Source organism: Scyliorhinus canicula, chromosome 2 (assembly GCF_902713615.1).
Source record: "Scyliorhinus canicula chromosome 2, sScyCan1.1, whole genome shotgun sequence".
Classification (NCBI taxonomy): Eukaryota; Metazoa; Chordata; class Chondrichthyes; order Carcharhiniformes; family Scyliorhinidae; genus Scyliorhinus; species Scyliorhinus canicula.
The window spans coordinates 17093044-17116031 of record NC_052147.1 but is presented as its reverse complement, the minus strand read 5'-3'; the positions used below and the strand labels follow the sequence as shown (position 1 = coordinate 17116031).

General features: G+C 46.6%; 1 protein-coding gene across 1 annotated transcript in view; it reads left to right on the top strand.

Annotated features, from left to right (window-relative positions):
- Window positions 1-22988, top strand: part of LOC119951242 (latent-transforming growth factor beta-binding protein 2-like) — a 677784-nt gene that overhangs the window by 575756 nt on the left and 79040 nt on the right. The window contains exon 27 of the mRNA XM_038774298.1: window positions 19654-19779. Coding sequence (XP_038630226.1) covers window positions 19654-19779 — 126 coding nt within the window. The remainder of the gene's footprint in view (window positions 1-19653; window positions 19780-22988) is intronic.

Below are 22988 nucleotides of genomic sequence, written 5' to 3'. Positions count from 1 at the left end.
GACTAGTGGTATTCCACAGAGATCCGTGCTCGGACCACTGTTGTTTGTGATATACATAAATGATCTGGACGAAGGTATAGGTGGTCTGATTAGCAAGTTTGCAGATGATACTAAGATTGGTGGAGTTGCAGATAGCGAGGGGGACTGTCAGAAAATACAGCAAAATATAGATAGATTGGAAAGTTGGGCAGAGAAAAGGCAGGTGGAGTTCAATCCAGGCAAATGCGAGGTGATGCATTTTGGAAGATCCAATTCAAGAGCGGACTATACGGTCAATGGAAGTGTCCTGGGTAAAATTGATGTACAGAGAGATCTGGGAGTTCAGGTCCAGTGTACCCTGAAGGTGGCAACGCAGGTCGATAGAGTGGTCAAGAAGGCATACAGCATGCTTGCCTTCATCGGACGGGGTATTGAGTACAAGAGTCAGCAGGTCATGTTCCAGTTTTATAGGTCTTTGGTTCGGTCACATTTGGAATACTGTGTGCAGTCCTGGTCGCCACATTACCAGAAGGATGTGGATGCTTTAGAGAGGGTGCAGAGGAGGTTCACCAGGATGTTGCCTGGTATGGAGGGTGTTAGCTATGAAGAAAGGTTGAGTAGATTAGGATTGTTTTCGTTGGAAAGACGGAGGTTGAGGGGGGACCTGATTGACGTCCACAAAATTATGAGAGGTATGGACAGGGTGGATAGCAACAAGTTTTTTCCAAGAATGGGGGTGTCAATTACAAGCGGTCACGATTTCAAGGTGAGGGGGAAAGTTTAAGGGAGATGTGCGTGGAACGTTTTTTACGTAGAGGGTGGTGGGTGCCTGGAACGCTTTTCCAGAAGAGGTGGTAGAGGCGGACACGATAGCATCATTTAAGATGCATCATTCTAGACAGATATATGAACGGACGGGGAACAGAGGGAAGTAGATCTTTGGAAAACAGGCGACAGGTTTAGATAAAGGATCTGGATCGGCGCAGGCTGGGAGGGCCGAAGGGCCTGTTCCTGTGCTGTAATTGTCTTTGTTCTTTGTTCTAACTCTCGAAAGCGAACAAGCTCAGATATCTGCAACTACACAACTTTCTCCACAAGGAGACAAAAGAGTGCCCCACAAAGACCCACAAACACACTACTGGACACGATGGTGTGGCTGGACTGGTTAGGGATGACAAGTGCGGTGACATATACAGGAGGCTCACGGAAAAGGTTAGGATTCCACTGGACGAGATCAGACAAAAGTGGGGAGAGGAATTGGGCACGGAAATAAGGAGAGAACTCTGGATTGAGGCACTGCACAGAGTCAACTCTACCTCCTCTTGTACCAGGCTAAGCCTGATGCAGCTCAAGGTACACACCTCACACCAAGACACGCATGAGCGGGCTCTTCTTGGAGGTGGAGGACAAGTGCAAAAGGTGCTGGGGGAGGGTCCAGCCAACCAACCACACCCACATGTTCTGGTCATGCCCCAGACTCAGGGAATTCTGGATGGCCTTATTCGAGGCAAAAAAATGGATACTGAGGCACTCCTGGCTTGATTTTCTCGGGCTGAGGGGTTTGGCTTTCAAAAACCACAACCATCTTCCTTAGTGCTGGGTATTTTAAAAAAAAATAAATTTAGAGGACCCACTTAATTTTTTCCAATTAAGGGGAAATTCAGCATGGCCAATCCATTTACCCTGTACATCTTTGGGTTGTGGGGACAAAACCCACGCAAACACAGGAAGAATGTGCAAACTCCACACGGACAGTGACCCAGAGCCGGGATCAAACCTAGGACCTCGGCGCCGTGAGGCAGTTGTGCTAACCACTGCGCCACCGTGCAGCCCCTCCTTTGTTCTGGTTCTGACTCCAACTAGTGGAGATTTTTCTCCTGATTTCCATTAGCTTCAGTTTTACTAGGATTCCTTGATGTTAACTCGGTCAAATGCTGCCTTGATGTCAAGTTCAGTAACTCTCACCTCACCTCTGCAATTGAGCATTCTTATTCATATCTGGAGCAAAGCTACCTGATCATTACCACCCATTTTACACCTCTGCCTTAGTTGAAAGTAACATCTGTAATTTTTGTGTAATTCTATGCACAATAAGCCTCTACATGTCTGAGTAATTTGTCAGTGAAATTCAAGCCTTTTAATCTTTAACATGATGCAAAATATAATCTCACAAGTGAAACCCAAGCTAGTCTTTCTTTGTACCCATACCTGACATCTGTGACTGAACAATATCCAGAGTTCATAAGTGAACAGTTTTCTTTCCCACCCTGAAATTGAAGCTATCACATCATTGGGACAGTTGAGCAAAAGCTGTTTATGTATTCTCCAAGGCAACCGCAGTGATTTCTTTGTTCCATCTTATTCAGCTTATTTCATGCTGAATAAGAACATTCTGTGGAAAAAAAAGTGGGAAAGGCAACAAAAATTATACTATATTCTTGTTTTTTCAGTATTTCCTCCAAGTTATTCTGCATTTTAAGAAACACCACCAAACCCCAGTGCATTACATTTTAAGATTTTGGCACCACATCAGTCAGGTTAGTTTGGGTTGGTATCCAGTCAAATGATTACCAGTACTTCATTGTTTCTCTGGAGGACCCAACCACTTGATTTATTGTGATTAGCCTTGAGCATTGGAAAACAGTGCGATTCTGCGCAAATGCGGAGAGTCGTGAAGGCTGCCGTGAAACTGGCCGTGTTTCACGGCAGCCTCCACGCCCCCTCCCGGGACCCGATTCTGCTCCCCAGTCGGGGCTAGCAGCGGGGCCCTGAGAACCACGGCATCGCAGGCTTAGCGAGCTTCGCTAAGCCCGCGTGCCAAGGGTAACGGCGGCTGACGCGCACGATGACGTCAGCCGCGCATGCGCGGATTAGACGGCTCCAACCCGCGCATGCGCGGATGACGTCATCACGCATATGCGTGAAACCCGCGCATGCGCGGGCCATCATGCCCCTCAGCCGCCCCGCGGACTGATCCAGCGGGGCGGCGGAGGAACAAAGAGTGCGCGGGGTTCGGACCCGCTGCCCGCGATCGGTGGGCACCGATCGCGGGCCCATGCCACCCTTGGCACGGCCGTGGTGCGGCCGTGCCAATCGGTGCCATGGTTCTCCAGAACGGCACTTTGCGGCCGTTTTCACGAACGGTGAGAGCAGGTGTGTTTGAGTTTCGTGAAAACGGCCGTAAAGGCCTGGGAACGCGGCCCATCGGATAGGGGAGAATCGCTGTTCGCCGTAAAAAAACGGCGAGCAGCGATTCGTGTCGTGGGGTAGCCGTGGGGGGGGAGAATAGCGGGAGGTCGGGAAAAATGTCGGGAAGGCCCTCCCGCTATTCTCCGACCCGTCGTGGGGGGCGGAGAATCGCGCCCATATAAATGGATTACTCTCTATTCTTAACAATGTTGATGGCTACTTCTACAATGCAGCAGTCCTTTCTTATGTGGCCAGACAACTTGTAATTAGAGCATAGATATTATTACATAACATTGATTAACATTGGGAATTTGACGAGGCACTAAAACCAAACCTCATTCATTGATTTAGTATCCGTAGGCCCTGATATTTACTGAGGCAAGATTATCAAGTTACAGGAGTGGGAGGTGGGAGTGGAGTTCTTGTCAGAAGTCTATATTTCCCAATAGTCTTGAGTTTTAACTCCATGGCATGTACTTTTTATCTTACAGACTCCCCACCCAGATTCCAGCCTGATTGAAAGTTTAGGCTCCCTGTGAGGCAGGGAATTCTTCAGAAGAGGACCAGTAGGAACTGTTCAGGGTAGAGATCACAAGGGTGGAGGGGTGGATATAGTTGAGGTGAGAGTGACTGCCCTTAACATCAAGGCCGTGTTTGACTGAGTATGGCATCAAGGAGCTCCAGCAAAATTGGAGTCAATGAGAATCGGGAGGGCAAACCCACCACTGATTGGAGTCATACCAGACACGATGCAATGTTGTAATGACGTCAGGAGCTGAGTGACTCTGGCAGAACCCAAATTGAGCAACCTTGCGCAGGTTATTGCTGAGTAAGTGCCGCTTGATAGCACTGTTGATGACTTATTCCATCACTTTGCTGATGATGGAAAGTAGACTGATAGGGCAGTAATTGGCTGGGTTGGATTTTCCCTGTGTCTGTGTACACGATACACCTGGGCAATTTTCCACATTGCCAGTGTAGTAGCTGTACTGGGACAGCGACAAGTTCTGGAGCACAACCGTTCAGTATTATTGCCAGAATATTGTCAGTGCCCATAGCCGTTGCAGTATCCAGTGCCTTCCACTGTTTTTTGATATCACATGGACTGAATCGTATTGGCTGAAGTCTGACATCTGTGATGCTGGGGACCTCCAGAGAAGATCGAATTGGTTCATCCACTAGGCACTTCTGGTTGAAGATTGTTGCGAATGCTTCAGTCTTATCTTTTGCACAGTTGTGCTGGGCTCCTCCATCATTGAGGAAGAGGATATTTGTGGAGACTCCTCCTTCAGTGAGTTATACATCACCATTCACGGCTGGATGTGGCAGGTTTGCAGAACTTAGATCTGATGTGTTTCTTGTGGAATCGCTTAGCTCTGTCTATTGCTTGCTGCTTCTTCTTTGTGGCATTCACGTTGTCCTGTGCTGTAGTTCCATCTGGTTGATACCTCATTTTTGGGTATGCATGGTGTTGCTCCTGGCATGGTCTCCAAAACTCTTCATTGAACCAGGGCTGGCCCCTGGATTCATGGTAAGGGTAGAGTGGGGGATATGACATGTCATGAGTTTGCAAATTGTGCACGAGTACAATTCTGCTGCTGCTAATGGCCCACAGCTCCTCATGGATACCCAGTCTTGAGTTGCTAGATCTGTTCAAAATCTTGCCCATTTATCACGTTAGTAGTTGGGGCCTCACGGTAGCATGGTGGTTAGCATCAATGCTTCACAGCTCCAGGGTCCCAGGTTCGATTCCCGGCTGGGTCACTGTCTGTGTGGAGTCTGCACGTCCTCCCCGTGTGTGCGTGGGTTTCCTCCGGGTGCTCCGGTTTCCTCCCACAGTCCAAAGATGTGCGGGTTAGGTGGATTGGCCATGCTAAGTTGCCCGTAGTGTAAGGTTAATGGGGGGATTGTTGGGTTACGGGTATACGGGTTACGTGGGTTTAAGTAGGGTGATCATTGCTCGGCACAACATCGAGGGCCCAAGGGCCTGTTCTGTGCTGTACTGTTCTATGTTCTATGTTCTAGTGCCATACAACACGATGGAGGATATCCTTAATGTGAAGGATCAATGCAGGAGTTCCTCAGGATAGTGCCCTACGCTCAACCATCTTTAGCTGCTTCATCGATGACGTTCCATCGTAAAGTCAGAAATGGGGATGTTCGCTGATAACTGCACAATGTTCAGCACCATTTGTGACTCCTCAGATACCGAAGCATTCCATGTCCAAATGCAACAGGACGTGGACAATAACCAGGCTTGGACTGACAAATGACCAATAACATTCGCACCACACAAGTGTCAGTCAATGACCATGTTCAATAAGAGAGATCCCTCTCTCACACATGTGTACACTCACCCTTACATGCGTGCACTCACCCTTACATGTGTGCACTCACCCTTACATGTATGTGCTCACCCTCACATGTATGCACTCACCCTCACATGTGTGCGCTCACCCTCACATGTGTGTGCTCACGCTCACATTCATGCTCTCAACCTCACATGCACATATGCTCACCCTCACATGCATGCACTCACCCTCACATGCATGTGCCCTCACATGCATGCACTCACCCTCACATGCTCTCATCCTCACATAAGCATGCTCTCACCCTCGCATGCATGTGCGCTCACCCTCACATGCACATGCTCTCACCCTCACATGCTCTCATCCTCACATGCTCTCACTCTCACATGCTCTCACCCTCACATGCGCATGCATTCACCCTCACATATGCGTGCTCTCACCCTCACATGCACGTGTCCACCCTCCATGCACGTGTGCTCACGCTCCCATGTACGTGCGCTCACACTCACATGCACGTGCTCACCCTCACATGTGTGCGCTCTCACCCTCATATGCACGTGCTCACCCTCACATGTATGTGCTCACCCTCACATGCACACTCTCACCTTTAAATGTGGAGTTTTAAAAAATCAGTGCTCTTTCACTCTGTTGTAACAAGTCTGAGGGTCATCATTATACCATTTGTGCTGCCAGCCTGAGTTTACAATATAGCATTGTCACAGAGAGATACCTGTTAAGGGAGCAGTTTGATTGACAGCTTCTAAACCTTTTGGAAGATATATTTGTTTTCATAAAAGATTCAGTACATAGGTGAAATGTGTGTTTTCATTCGGAAAGGGATTAACTACTTAAGTTAAATATTTGCTCCTATCAGGGATTAGTCGAAGAATTTCAATGTATTGAATGTTTTTTATCAATGAAAGTGATTTTTTAAAATGAGGACTTCATCAATAGACACACTACTTTATGTCAGTATGGCTCCTGTGGTTTGACCAAGGTAAATATCAGATGAGGGATAAAGGCAAAGGGTGATGGGTGTGGGTATGGATTGACACGAGTTAGCACTGAGTTGACATTATGCTATAAAGAGTTATGGGGATGAATGGGAGCATAGGGTGACATGGGGTGTGGGGGGGCATTGGGTGGGTACAGAGCATAGGTTGCCATTAGAGATTGTGGGAACCCTTGGAGGGTGGGTACAGGGACATAAGTTATGAATGGTCTATGGGGGTGGGAGGTATGAGGTGGTATGGGTTGGCATTGATGGAGCATGTGTGGTTTGGGGGAATGAATGGGGTGAGGGCTGGAGGGATATTTTTGTTTTATTGCTTTCCTTTGAATCTTTCCCACAGTGTCGGAACACGGAAGCAGACCTTCTGGTCAGCCCATGTCCACACCTGACAGCTTCCACACTCATTTCAAGGGCGTCGGATCCAATTTCTAATCCAGCCCGTCATTAGAACATAGAACCTACAGTGCAGAAGGAGGCTATTTGGCCCATCAAGCCTGCACTGACCCACTTAAGCCCTCACGTCTACCTATTGTTATGAGCCACGGTTTAGAGAACCCCAAAGTGTAGCATGGAGTTCACCTGACCCACAACTTTTAATAGATTGTGGTATGGGGAGCACAGGGCCCAAGCTACAGGTGTGGTACAGCAGAAATTGAAAAGTATTGTTTAAAGCAAAGCAATATTTATTCTATGTACTCAAGTTAACCATTTTAAAACATACAGTGAACATCTTAGCAACCATTAATTCAAATTCAACCCCCAAAGAATACTACACTAAATAATGCTTAATAACTTCCCAAACAACATCCAGAAGACAAAAGAAACACCTTTTAACAGAAGCACATTAGGTTTACATTCACTACTGAGAACATTTATAATTCTGAATTCACCAAATGCTGAAGAGATAGTCTTTTGATGGCAGAAAGATCAACAGTACATCTGCTCTGTCTGGCTTCTACTCCAACATGAAAACGAAACTAAAACACACCCTGCAGCAAACAGCCTAAAACGAAAGTAAAAAAGCTGACAGACAGCCCAGCTCCACCCACTCTCTGACATCACTGCAGTAATAAACACCCATTTCTTAAAAGTATTCTCACTACACATATTTATATACATACCCATTTATAAACACCCATTTCGTCAAGGTACTCTCACATGACACTATCTCCCTAATCCAATAACCCCTCCTAACCTTTTTTGGACGTTAAGGGCAATTTAACGTGGCCAATCCTCCTCACCTACACATCTTTGGACTGTGGGAGGAAACCGGAGCACTCGGAGGAAACCCACACAGACACGGGGAGACTCCGTGCAGATAATGGCCTAGCAGGGAATCAAACCTATGACCCTGACGCTGTGATGCTAAAGTGCTAACCACTATGCTACCGTTCGGCCCTGCAAACCCACTACTCTTCCATTACACATTTTGATATCTTACTTTATGCCACTACTAGCCTTTCAGGCTGCCATTTAGACTTCCTCTATTTCGTGACCTACACATCTTTGTTGCATTCTCTCCCAGCTCCTGCCTATCACTGACCTTCTACTCTGCAGCAGCTCCTCTGACCTCTCTTAAACAGTATACGGGTCTCTTTTTCTCAGGTCAGGTTCAGGGAGCCGGGAAAACCTGACCCGGGTGCGAAAATTTGGGCTATGTTTTTATTTGTGGAGAGTAACATTTCTGGAGGCAATCAACATATAATATTCACCAAGAAATGCAACAGAGCAGGGCCATGCAATTAGAATTCGGAAGAGTCCTATTAATTCAAAAGGTGATGAGAATGTGGAATTTGTTTCCGCAGCGAGTGCTTGAAGCATTGATGCATTTAAGGGGAAGTTAGACAGGTATCTGAGGGAGATGAGAATAAAGGATTACAATGGTAGATTTAGATGAGGAAGGATTCAATAGACCATGAACATAGCATGGGCTGGTTGGGCTAAAAGGCCAGTTCCAATGCTATATAGAAAGGTCTTCTATTAAGGGGCATTAATTTTAAATTTTAATTTTAGACATCTTTATTGTCACGAATAGGCTTACATTAACACTGCAGTGAAGTTATTGTGAAAAGCATTAGTGAAACAATTGGGGTTTTATGATAACCCAGTATCCACTATTACTGTTATTAGCTTTTTAAACCAGATGATTTATTCAATTAGGTTAATTTAAGTTCCCACAGGGATTTGATCTTGCATCTGCAGATTATTATTCCAGACATCGAGGTTACTAGTCGAGTAGCATAAATACTATGCTACATGTTTGAATTATGTTCAAAACTATGGTCCCCAAAATGTTATTTTTTAAGTGCTTGGAGCATGCAGGCAGGAGCATATGCTACCTCTTAAGATTAACAAGTCTGGAAAGAAAGGTGTATAAGTGTCTCGGTGGACTACCATACTCCCTGAACACTTAAAATATGGCTTAATATTGGACGGGAGACATAGTGAACTTCTTATGAACTTACAGTACTATGGCACTTCCTCATGAAGGAAGTCTCACATTGCTTGCATTTCGTGCACTTTGGGATCAGTCAGGAAGTGACTAATCTTATGCTGCCATTTTCATGCCAATGTGCACCTAAAGCCAATTTGTGTTGAAGCAAGAATGACACTCTCACAGCACAATTTCAGCTTTTGTTTGTTAAATCTGCAATATTACTTTAGTCAAGCTCTCCAGTGTGTATCAGTTTGATTGTACATGCTCAATACAAATCAGTAATATCTGTTATGGGCCAGGGTTTAGTGAACCCCAAAGTGTATCATGGAGTTCACCTGACCCACAACTTTGAATAGATTGTGGTACGGGGAGCACACGGCCCACTCTAGAGGTGTGGTACAGCAGAAATCGAGAAGTATTTTTTTAAAGCAAAACAATGTTTATTCTGTGAACTTAAGTTAACCGTTTTAAAACATACAGTGAACATCTTAGCAACCATGAATTCAAATACAACCCCCAAAGAATACAACACTAAGTAATCCTTAAACATTTCCCAAACAACATCCAGAAGACAAAAGAAACACCTTTTAACAGAAGCACATTCGGTTTACATTCACTACGGAGAACATTCATAATTCTGAATTTATAGAATTTACAGTGCAGAAGGAGGCCATTCGGCCCATCGAGTCTGCACCGGCTCCTGGAAAGAGCACCCTACCCAAGGTCCACACCTCCACCCTATCCCCACAACCCAGCAACCCCACCCAACACTAAGGGTAATTTTGGACACTAAGAGCAATCCACCTAACCTGCACATCTTTGGACTGTGGGAGGAAACCGGAGCACCCGGAGGAAACCCACGCACACACAGGGAGAATGTGCAGACTCCGCACAGACAGTGACCCAGGCCGGGAATCGAACCTGGGACCCTGGAGCTGTGAAGCAATTGTGCTAACTACAATGCTACCGTGCTGCCTACATTCACCAAATTATCAAGAAATAGTCTTTTCATGGCAGAGAGAACAGCAGTACACCTGCTTTGTCTGGCTTCAGCTCCAACATTGAAAACGAAACTAAAACACACCCTGCAGCAAACAGCCTAAAACGAAAGTAAAAAGCTGACAGACAGCCCAGCTCCACCCACACTCTGACATCACTGATAAACACCCATTTCTTAAAGGTAGATTTCTTAAACACCTATTTCTTAAAGGTACTCTCACATGACACATCATAGAATCATAGAATCCCTACAGTTCATAAGAAAGCCATTTGGCCCATTAGTCTACATCGATCCTCCAAAAGAGCACCATACCTCGGCCCACACCCCGGCATTATCCCTGTAACCCCATCTAACCTGCATATCTTTGGACTAGTTTGGCCAGTCTACATAACCTGCAGATCTTTGGATTTTGGAATATGGTCGGAAAATTAAACATTAAATTTGGAACGGAAGTTACTCGTGAGTGTGATACAACATAGGCTGAAGTATCTTAATTACCTTTCACTCAGAAAATGCTCATTATGACTTCTCCAACTGTGATTGACCTCAACATAGCCCTACAGAACTGCCAACATTAAATAAATATCCAACTTCTAAAATATCTAAAACTAACAAAATGTTGCATTTTACAGTGATGCAGTATGTAAAATACTGAGACTTTGAGATTTGGTAGAAAAAGTATTCCAGTTCCTCAATGAAACTTGCCTAATTTACCTTTGAGGAATGTTATAATGCCTGACTATTCACTGTTCACTATTATGGTCAAGTTCAAGCATTCACACTTCAAGCCAATCCAGTATATGTAGTCCTCCAGCTTTAAAAATATTAATTTAGTACATACAATTTAGATATTCACAGCTTTGGATCGCACACCTGTGGGGTTGAGGCAGAAAATTAGCCATGAATGATATTAAATGGCTCCTATTTCTTATGTTCTTATGATAATCATTACTTTTAGTGGCTGAATACTGTGCTTGATGGGAGGTTGTGGAGAAACGCGGTTGGTTGCAAGGGATAGAAATATGCAAAGTGTAGGAATAGAAAAAAATCGCAGGTCAGTCCTGCTCCACAGATCTGTTATTTTTACATAGAATTTACAGTGCAGAAGGAGGCCATTCGGCCCATCGAGTCTGCACCAGCTCCTGGACAGAGCACCCTACCCAAGGTTAACACCTCCACCCCATCCCCATAACCCAGTAACCCCACCCAACACTAAGGGCAATTTTTTGGACACTAAGGGCAATTTATCATGGCCAATCCACCTAACCTGCACATCTTTGGACTGTGGGAGGAAACAGGAGCACCCGGAGGAAACCCACGCACACACGGGGAGGATGTGCAGACTCCGCACAGACAGTGACCCAAGCTGGAATCGAACCTGGGACCCTGGAGCTGTGAAGCGATTGTGCTATCCACAAGGCTACCGTGCTGCCCTAATGTACAGGCATTGACAGCAACTTTGGAGAATATTATAGATTTGAACTGCCTTGCTAGCCCAGAGGAAGAAGGTTGATACGTGGAAAAGACCAATGTGAAACGTTATTACATTTGATTAATATACATTTAATTGCCAATGGGTTGAAGGGTTCTGGTGAACGGGCAGGACGGTGGAGTTAAGGGCAGGATGAAATCAGCCATGATCGAATGGCGGATCAGACTTGATGGGCCAAATGGCTTGTGAACTTTCACCCGCCAGTTGAAACAACCTGCCCGCATCTATCCTATCTATTCCCTTCAAAATTTTATATGTTTCTACAAGATCCCCCCCCCCGCATCCTTCTAAATTCCAACAAATACAATCCCAGTGTACTCAACCTCTCCTCGTAATCCAACCCCTCAACTCTGGGATTAACCTAGTGAATCTCCTCTGCACACCCTCCAGCACCAGTACGTCCTTTCTCAGGTAAAGAGACCAAAACTGAACATAATACTCCAGGTGTAGCCTCACTAACACCTTATACAGTTGCAAGTCCTTGCAGACTTGGCACCACATGAAGGAGGCGGACACCCGCTCCCGGTGGCCGCCAATTTTACCGCAGCCCTGAACTATTATGCCTCGGGATCATTCCAAGGCTCGAGCGGGAACCTGCATGGTATCTCACAGACCACAGCCCACAGGTGCATCTGATTTCCCGGGTGAAAAACTACATCAACTTTGACATGGAACAAGCTCAGCAAGATGGCCAGTTGCAGGTTTCTCCACCATTGCCGGGATACCCCAAGTCCAGTGGGTAATAGATGCCACGCATGTTGCCCTACGTTCACTGGGCCATCTGGAAGTGCCCTACGTTAACAAAAAGAAATTCCACTCCCTCAACATACAGCTCGTGTGTGACCACCATATGAAGACCATGCACGTGTGCGCACAATTCCCGGGAAGCGTCCACGACAGCTACATCCTGGGGCAGTTGGTCATCCCTGGCCTCTTCGAGGACCACCCCAGGATGGGTGGCTGACTCTTGGGGATAAGGGGTACCAGCTGCAGACTTGGCTAATGATGCCAATACGGAGGCAGGAGACCGAAGCGGAGACCCGGTACAACAAGGCCAATGTGACCAACCAGGCTGTCATAGAGTGGTGCATCGGACTCCTCAAGATATGATTCCGATGCCTCAACTGCTCCGGTGGTGCCCTGCAGTGCACCGCCCAGAGGGTTGCCCACTTTGTGGTTGTCTTGCACAGCAGTGGGGCAATGTGCTGGAGGTGGAGAATGTGTAACATGTGGGCACCTCTGATGAGGAGGATGACAAGGTTAATGAGCCAGCACTGGACTAGCAGTGGTTTGAGGGCAAGCCCAGGGAGGAACGAGCCGGAGGCTGCAGGCAGGCGGCAACAGGAAGGGTCGGCAAGCCCAGAGGGCCAAGGAGGCCCTCAAAATCGTCCGATTCAATTAGGACATGGCCTGGTCCACCATCGCTACCTTACGCACCCCCCACCCCATCTCCCACCATCCCAGGGTATGTGTTACATCACTCTAAGGTGCTGAAACTGTGTCGGCACCATCAGCAGGTCACTGTCGAGGGAAGATAGGGTGATAATAACCTGCAGACAGCTGTGTGCCAGTACTCCTCAATCCATGCCATAGTCTGATCTCTGCCCGTCTGCAAAGTACTCGCTTACACCCATCACCTGCACGCGTTGTGCGCTGGAAGGGGGGGATGCCTAGAGGTTATCAAGGTCAGCCTGGTACTGGGTAACACCCCCCGTGAGGAGGACATTCTGGCAAGACCCTCAGCCACGGCTGTCACTGACTGCGCGTCACCTTGTGAGCCTGCACTAATGGAGCCGCAATGTGCACCAAGCTCTCCACTGCGGTCACCACCCTAGCAGTGTTGGCCTCGGTGCATTGCAGCGACATCTCCTGTATCCGTAGCCTCTGAGATCCTCCAATTGGCCATGGATCTACTGGAGCCTCACTTTCATCTCCCTCTGAATGTCCTCACTGCTGCCTATTGTCTCCAATCAACTCTGGGATACCTCTTCCATAGGCTCAGCATTAGGCTGGAACCCAGCTGGGTCCTGCAATCCAGCAGACCCCCGAGTACTGTCTCCTGCCTCCACCTGATGTGCTTCAGCAGCTGTGTGGTGCATACCAGATTGTGCCCCAGAAGCCTGACCACTAACATTTCCCACTGAGGTGCATATATCTGCGCTGGTGGAGGGTGAGGATGACTGCTGTGACGTCTCGCTCATGTCTTCATCGGAGCTCCCCTCGTGGGAGGCCGGAGAGGGTGCCACCCGGGATGGGCCAGAGCCATCGACTGGAGGATCTGCAGGAGAATAGACATGTGGTCAGTGAGAGGGATAGGTCAGTCAGTAAGGCAATAGTAACTTGACAGGTCTTTTGGATGGAGCCCAGTGGTTCCTTACTACTGCGGCGTCCGCCAACCTCTGCATTGGTGACCGCTCTGTCCTTGGCCACCCTAGTAACCTCCAGGGCAATTCCTCGAAGGAGGTGAGGATTCTTAGGTCCGGCATCAAACCAGTCTGGGCCATCTCCCAGCGATTGTGGAGGAGCTTTTCCTGAGGAGACACGGAGAGGGCATCATTAGCCACACATGTGGTTCACAGTGGTGGGAGGGGGGGGTGTGAATGAAAGATTGGTGGTGTTGAAGGGAGTGGAGATGAAGGACGGGTTGGAGGGTTGAAGGGAGAGGGGGATGGAGGGAGGGTTAGGGGTGGATGCTCATGTGGGGGTGGAACGATCTCGGTGGGGGAAGGGCGGAGAGGGCGTTGGTATCTACTCACCCGTGCTGCCCGGTGTAGGTTGTTGACCTTTTTCCAGCACTGGAGGCCAGCCCTCCTGGTCACAATCCTGGAGTTCACAGCTGCCGCCATATCGTCCCAGGTAGCACTGGCTGCCCTGATAATGACTCTCCGGGGCCCTCGGGGGAGCACGACATTTCTCCTGTCCTCCACTGCGTCTAGAATCCTGGCCAGATCTGCATCCCTGAATCTTGGGACCAGTCTCCTGGGCGCCATTGTTGCGAGCTGGATGGGGTTGGTTGAGCAAGTGAAGCTTAAGTGCTGCTCGATCTTGTTAGCAGGGGGCTGGCAAGTGGGGTGCCAGCGAATCAGCTGATGAGCCTTCATTTGCGGCGAGAAGCCCATGGGGCCTCATTTCCCTAGACTCCCTAGGTCGAGCATCGGGAGGCTCGCGGCAGTTCCCACTCGCTACCGCACTTCAAAATCTTTCCAGAGAATTGTGCTTTACCCTCGTTTCTTACCCTCAATTCTTCTATCTTTCTGCCCCCTTGCTACTTACTATTTGTTAATCAAGAGGGTAAACGGTTATGTTCACATGCCTCTTTCATCCCAGTTCTCTAACACTTCGTTATTTTAGCTTAAGGTTTAAAAATGTGTGATGCTTTATTAGATCCATAAAGCTAAGACTGTGTAATAGTGTAACCCTTTGAATAACCTATTTATTCCACAGTAATTTTGTACGTGTCATTCATTACTCATAAAAGAAAGTATTGAAGCTAAGGTTTTTAATGGGCAAATGCAGATGGCAAGCAGAATGAGATCATGTTTTGTTCACAATCTTTTACCTATGCAGAATATGCAGCATGCTGTGAGTTTATTGCTTATTTCACACACTCATAGACATATACATCCTGTGTGAGCATGGAATAATAAAGAGAAACCAAACTTTTATGTTTTGAGGACTGAATGTCCTTTGCAGTTTTCTAAAGTATTCCACGATAATAAACTTGTCAATGTTTCATACAATTTAAAATAACAAATGCATTACCCACTGGAGTCCAATAAGGTAACACAAGTATTAATTATACAGTGAAGAAACTGAATTTTTAAATCTTAGGGAGGAGTTCAAATGGAAAGTATTGGGTTGACGTCGTGGGCAAATATGCCACGGACATTTTCGGCCACTGTAAATTGAACCCACTACGTGAGATTTCAGGGAGAATGTTAAGTTAGAGAGCACTAAGATAACCATGTTACAATAGAGTATTTAACTGCTTAAGTGGGGGTAATGTTAATCAAACCCTCCCATTATCAAACTAACGGGATTGGTTGCCATTCCGGTTCAATAAGCCATTCTCCAATGGAAAGTATTGGGCAGCACGGTAGCATTGTGGATAGCACAATTGCTTCACAGCTCCAGGGTCCCAGGTTCGATTCCGGCTTGGGTCACTGTCTGTGCGGAGTCTTCACATCCTCCCCGTGTATGCGTGGGTTTCCTCCGGGTGCTCCGGTTTCCTCCCACAGTCCAAAGATGTGCAGGTTAGGTCGATTGCTCTTTGTGTCCAAAATTGCCCTTAGTGTTGGGTGGGGTTTCTGGGTTGTGGGGATAGGGTGGAGGTGTGGACCTTGGGTAGGGTGCTCTTTCCAGGAGCCGGTGCAGACTCAATGGGCCGAATGGCCTCCTTCTGTGCTGTAAATTCTATGATTATGGGGGCGGGGTGTAAAACCAAGATTTCACTCGATTCCTTGGGTTTCCCACCTGCGGAATGTGGTTAAGGTTACTCCTAATGAGTTTTTTCTTATTTGTTCAAAGTATGTGATCACCTCGCAAGGTCAGTCTTTGTTGTCCGTCCCTAATTGGTTATCTGACTAGATAACTTAGAATTTTCCAGATCACAAATGGATTATAAATTACTTAATGAACAGAGACGTTGACCAGATTACACTGCTAGCTGGAATTTAATCTACGTACAATAATTTAAATATGTTTTAACTGAGAAATAATTTTAAAATATTACTACAACGCAATAAAATAAACTCCAATGTTTTTGTGATGATGCATTACCTTGATAGAAACATAGAAACAGAAAATAGGAGCAGGAGGATGCCACTCGGTCTTCGAGCCTGCTCTGCCATTCGTTATTATCATGGCTGATCGTCCAACTCGATGGGCACGATTTGTTGGAAACGTTTCCAAGTGTGGCAGCAAGCGGGAAATGCTACGAGCTCCTCTTCGAGCCCAGCGGGGCTATCACCGCTATACAAAATTGGCCCACAACCGAGACCCCATGGGATTCTCACCGCAAATCATGGTTCTCCGGCTGATTCACCGGGACCGTGCACACCAGCCCCCTGCTAACAAGTCATAGCAACACATAAATGAAAAAATGAAAATCGCTTATTGTCACGAGTAGGCGTCAATGAAGTTACTGTGAAAAGCCCCTAGTCGCCACATTCCGGCGCCTGTCCGGGGAGGCTGGTACGGGAATCGAACCGTGCTGCTGGCCTGCTTGGTCTGCTTTAAAAGCCAGCGATTTAGCCAAGTGAGCTAAACCAGCCCCTCCTAAACTGCACCTGCACAGCAAGCTCCACTCTGCTCACAGCCACGCTGCCATGGAGACCAGCCCCACGCTTTGGTGACGCTGACCTGGCACAATTGTTGGACGCAGAGGAGGCCAGATGGGATGTCATGTTCCCCTGCCAAAGGGCAGCCACCGCCGCATGGGAGGGGTCGGGAGAGTGGGGCAGTGGTGAACACTCAGAAAAACCAATTAAAATATCTATCTGCACCTTGACCAGTGTGACATCTCTGGTACTTTCTTCCACTATGTGGCCCGGGCACCAATTCCGTGCCCCATCTCCCCAGACATAGGGATCCTGGACTCCTGCTCTTGCCCCATCCCCCCCCCCCCCCCCCCCCCCACCCCATGTAGGTGATGGGTGTGTGCGAGCACAGAACTCTGGTAGGGGTCAGACTTCGCAATAGATTGAGGAGCAGCAATGCTCAACTCTCTGCGAGTTATCATCACCACCCTGCCCTCAACATTGACCTGCTGACAGTGCCGACACAGTCCCATCCCCCTGGCATGATGTTACAGAAGCCCCAGGAGGTTGGGAAATGTGGGGGGAAAGAGGGGAAGATGGTGAAGGGAGGTTGCAGATGTATTGGGGAGGGTCTGGGGAAAGGTGTATAATGGATGAGGGTACGTCCTATGTGAAGTGGGCAAGAGTGAAGGCCTCCCTGGGCTTGCCAAACCCTCACCGCTGCTGCCTGTCCTACATACTCCGGCTGGTCCTGCATCCCTCCCCGGGCTAGTCCTCCAGTCCCAGCTGGTCCGGCACCTCCTCATCCTCCTCCACCTTAGATGTGGCCACGTATTTCCCCCACCTCCAGTGTATCACCCCGCTGCTGTGTCAGTTTGTGGAGGGCACAGTAGACCACCACAAAGTGGGCGACCCTCTGAGAGTTGTACTGAAGAGCAGCACCAGAGCAGTCGAGACATCAGAACTGTATTTTGAGGAATGCGATACACCGCTCAATCACAGCCTGTGTAGCGCCATAGGCCTTGTTGTATGGGGATAGGGTGGAGGTGTTGACCTTGGGTAGGATGCTCTTTCCAAGAGCCGGTGCAGACTTGATGGGCCGAATGGCCTCCTTCTGCACTGTAAATTCTATGTAATTCTATGTATCGTGTCACTGCATTGGTCACTGGCCTCCGTACTGGCATCATTAATCAGGTCCTAAGCAGGTACCCTTTATTCCCCAAGAGCCAACCGGCCATCCTGGGGTAGTTCTCGAAAAGGCCAGGGGTGTCCGACTGCCCCAGAATGTAGTTGTCATGCACACTCCCTTAGAAACATGCACACATGCATGCATGATCTTCATCTGGTGGTTGCACACGAGTTGCATGTTCAGGGAGTGTAACCCTGTCCTGATGATGTAGGGCACTCCCTGATGCCCTGTTGAGCGCAAGGCGACATGCATGCCATCTATTAGTCCTGGACCTGGGGCATTCAGTTGATGGTGGACAATCCTGCTGTCCAAGCATCTTGTTGGGCCTGGTCTATGTCAAAGTTTATATATGATGTGGTGATGCCGGCGTTGGATTGGGGTGAGCACAGTAAGAAGTCTTACAACACCAGGTTAAAGCCCAACAGGTTTGTTTCAAACACGAGCTTGCGGAGCGCAGCTCCTTCTTCAGGTGACTGGAGAGGTATGATCCAGAAACATTTATATAGACAATGTCAGCGATGCCGGACAATGCTTGGAATGCGAGAATTTGCAGGTAATCAAATCATTACAGATCCAGAGAGAGGGATAATCACAGGTTAACCTGTTTGATATGTATATGAACTATGTGCAAGGAATAGATTGAACACTGTCTTAATATTTTAATGGCCTTCGCCCAATATTCGCATTTTAAGCGCAAGATTTTAACTTACTTACAACCCATTCACTTATACAGGGTTAAAATTGAATCCAAGAAATCTAGCACTACCTTATTTACATCCTTCATTTATGAATGTTCCAGTGCCAACATTATGTTGATGCTAGTAATGAAACCAAAAGCTTTGTTACAGTTCTGTAACAAAAATGCCAAACAGATGTGCACTGACCATTCAAAAATAAATATTAAGATTTGAATACCTCTGCAATTGCCACCCTACTTAATAGATTTTGACTTTTATCATTCTTTTTGCAAAGGACTTAATCAAATCAAATCAAAGTACCTTGCCACCTACCCCCAACTTGTTCCCTATAATATACTGGGTGGGTTAGGTATCTACCACCCTGCCCACCCTTAGACCTATTGACGTCCTTAACTGCCCAACTAAGGGGCAATTAAAGGTCTTAATTCTGCCTCTAATGCCATAATATGGTTGGCAGTGGAAAGTGGACAAAAGTGAGCAGAGCCCTTTCTCACCAACTCAAGTGGAAACAAAGGTGGTGCCTCCTTTGGAGGGGGGTTCCTGTGTGCATCAGGAGTATTCCTCCCACCCACCAAAGGTGGTACTCCCTTTGGGCTTCCCCACAACCTAGTTAAACCTGAGCCCAGTCCCTTCGTCACCTCTCTACAATGCCAATCCCTTTCCGCCCATAAAGCCCAGACTTAACTGAGTTCACAATCCATGTTGTCTTGTCAAGCAATCACAACAGCACCCACACTGAGTGCTGCAAGAGCTTTTTGCCAGTCAGATCGGCCGGCAGCTCGTGGGGCAGGGACCTTCTTCCCTGAATCGGGGGGTAGACCCAACTGAGATTGCTCAGGCTGCGCATGATCATTAAATCTGAATTCCACCGCACTTACTAATTTGTTTCATTGCTATTATAAGCAATGAGTATCAACACCATATTGATCTGTGGGATATTATCCTTACTCTATTTGCATTAAGATCATCTTAACCTCCTGAAGAATGAGGTCTTATTCCAGTAATTGTACATTCCTTGAGTTATTTTTACAGTATTACTGAACAATTTTGAAAATTTGTAATTAATTCCACTTGTTTGGATTTTGTGCAGACATTGATGAGTGTATAAATGGAACAATCTGCGGTACTCATGGATATTGTGAAAATACAGATGGTTCCTTCCGCTGCCATTGTGATCAAGGTTTTGAGGTTCCACCAAGAGGACAAGGATGTGTGGGTAAGGATGAGTTAGAAACTTCCTGCCAAACCTCAACCAAGCTTTATAAATTCTTCCAGACTTCTGCACTGCCTCCAATTGGAATGTCTAAAATAAATTTGTACGCCTAGGCTAGTTGCACAAGTTCCTGGTGCAAGGCAGGATGACTAAACTATTGAATTGTAATTCATCTGACAGTTAGATGTTGCTGATGTCCATTCTGTTGAGATTGAGCCTGATGTCCACAGCTCTACAGGTTATTGTGCTTTTTTTCTATTGAGACATGAGCGTCATTAGATCTCCCCTCATTCTTCTATTGTGTGCAGTTTTGGTCTCCTTCTCTGAGAAAGGATGTTCTTGCTCTCGAGGGAGTGCAGCGAAGGTTTACTAGACTGATTTCAGGGATGGCGTCATATGAGGAGAGATTGACTATGTTGGGATTGTTCTCGCTGGAGTTCAGAAGAATGAGGGGTGATGTCATAGAGACTTATAAAATTCTAACAGGTAGTTGTAGGGAAGATGTTACCAATGATGGGTGTGTCCAGAACCAGGGGTCACAGTCTGAGGATTCAGGGTAAACCATTTCGGACAGAGATGAGGAGACATTTGAAATGAAATGAAATGAAAATCGCTTATTATCACAAGTAGGCTTCAATGAAGTTACTGTGAAAAGCCCCTAGTCGCCACATTCCGGCACCTGTTCGGGGAGGCTGGTACGGGAATTGAACCGTGCTGCTGGCCTGCCTTGGTCTGCTTTAAAAGCTAGTTATTTAGCCCAGTGTGCTAAACCACCCCTAAACCAACACAAATAGTGGTGAGGCGAAAACTTTGAATATATTCAAGAGGCGGCTGGATATAGCGCTTGAGGAGAATGGGATCAAAGGCTATGGGGAGAAAGCAGGATTAGGCTATTGAGTGGGATGATCAGCCATGATCGTGATAAATGGAGGAGCAGGCTCGAAGGACCAAAAGGCCTCCTCCTGCTTCTATCTTCTATGTATGTATCCATGTATCTATCATTGGCTGGGTCCATCCCTAACTGCTCTTGAACTGAGGGCACTTAAGAGTCAGTCACATTGCTGTGGGTCTGGAGTAGGCCAGACTGGGTAAAGATGTCATCATTAGAATTTTATTGAATTCAAATTTCTGCCATGGTGAGATTCAAACTAGGTTTCCAGAGCATTACCCTTGTATCTAGATTCCTAGTCCAATGAGAAACCACTGTGCCACTACCTCCTCGAGAAGTGTTACAGAAATAAGTTTCTTAAGCTAAATACAGTACAAATCCCAATAATGTAAAAAGCTATTAAGAAATAATTCATGGTGTTCCTTAGTGCTGGAAACTGCAGAAAGTTAATTTAATATATAAATAAATTGAAACTGTCAAATTAGATTTGTTTTTATTATTCCATAGAAACCTTTAGAAGCAACTCAAAATGTTAAGATCGTGGGAGTTAACTGAGAATTGGATTATTTAACTTGTATTTATTCTTTGAACCAAGCAAAAATTTGTTTGTGTTTCCATTAAATAAATCCAATATTTTCTGCTTGATAAGATGTAACTAGTGGGGTGCCACAGGGTTCGGTCCTCGGGCCTCAACTGTTAAAGTATAAATGAATATAGATAGGTTAGGTGAGTGGGCCAAAATTTGGCAGATAGAGTTTAACTTGGATAAGTGTGAGGAAAAATGGAAATGCAACTTATTATCTAAATGGAGAGAAACTTCTGAATGCTTCGGTACAGAGGGATCTGGGTGTCCTTGGCATGAATCTCAGAAAGCTAGTATGCTGGCACAGCAGGTAATAAGGAAGGTAAATTGAGTTTTGGTCTGTGTAGCTAAAGGAATAGATTATAAAAGTAGGGAATTGTTGCTGCAACTGTACAAAGCATTGGTGAGACTGCACCTGGAATACTGTGTACAGTTGTGGTCCTCTTATTTGAGGAGCGATGTTGTTGTATTCGAGGCAGTTCAGTGCAGGTTCACGAGATTGATTCCAGAGATGTGGGACGGGATTCTCCATCCCACCAGACCCGTGTTCTGCCCCTGCCGGCAGCGGGATCTTACGTCCCGACAACCAGCCAATGGGGTTTCCCACTGTGGCCACCCCCACACTGTCGGGAAATCCACTGGCACGTGTGCACTGCGGTGAAGCGGAGGATACCGCCGACGGAGAATCCTGCCCATGGGGTTTAACTTATGAAGAAAAATTGAGCAGTTTAGACCTATACTCATCTTTTGAAGAATGACGGGAGATCTGATTGAGGTATATAAGATGATAAAAGCTACTGACAAAGTAAACATCGAGTGGATGCTTCCTCTTGTGGGCCATCTAGAACTAGAGGTCATAGTTTTAGGATAAGGGGTAGTAGATTTAAAACAGATGAGAAGAAATTAGTTCTCTCAAAGGGTCGTGAATCTGTGAAATTCACTATCCCAGAGTAATAACAATAATAATCCTTATTAGTGTCACAAGTAGGCTTACATTAACACTGCAATGATGTTCTGTGAAAATCCCCTCGTCACCTGTTCATGTACACTGAGGGAGAATTCAGAATGTCCAATTCACCTAACAAGCACCAATTCACCTAAAAGTCTTTTGGGACTTTCTGGGAGGAAACCGGAGCGCCCAGAGGAAACCCATGCAGACACGGGTAGAACATGTAGACTCCGCACAGCCATTGACCCAAGCTCAGAATCAAACCTAGATCTCTGGCGCTGTGAAGTAACAGTGCTAAGGTCATGTCTCACCAACTTGATTGAGTTTTTTGAAGAGGTGACAAGGAAAATGGTGAGGGAAGGGCTGTTCAGGTAGTTTATATGAACTCTGGTAAGTTACTTGACAAGGTCCACATGGCAAACTGGTACAAAAACTAAAATCACATGGGATTCAGGGTGGGCTGGCTAGATGGATACAGAACTGGCTTGTTTATAGAAGAGAGAGAGCAGCGGTGGAAGGGTGATTTTCAGAATAGAGATCTGTAGCTAGTGGTATACCTCAGGGATCAGTGCTGGGACCCCTGTTGTTTGTAGTATGTATAAATGATTCTGAGGAAACTGTGGGTGGTCTGATTAGTAATTTTGCAGATGACACGAAGATTGGCGGAGTTGCTGATAGTACCGAGGATTGTAAGAGGCTACAACAGGATATAGATAAGTTGGAGACTTGGGCACAGAAATGGCAGGTGGAGTTTAATCCGGACAAATGCGAGGTGATGCATTTTGGAGGAT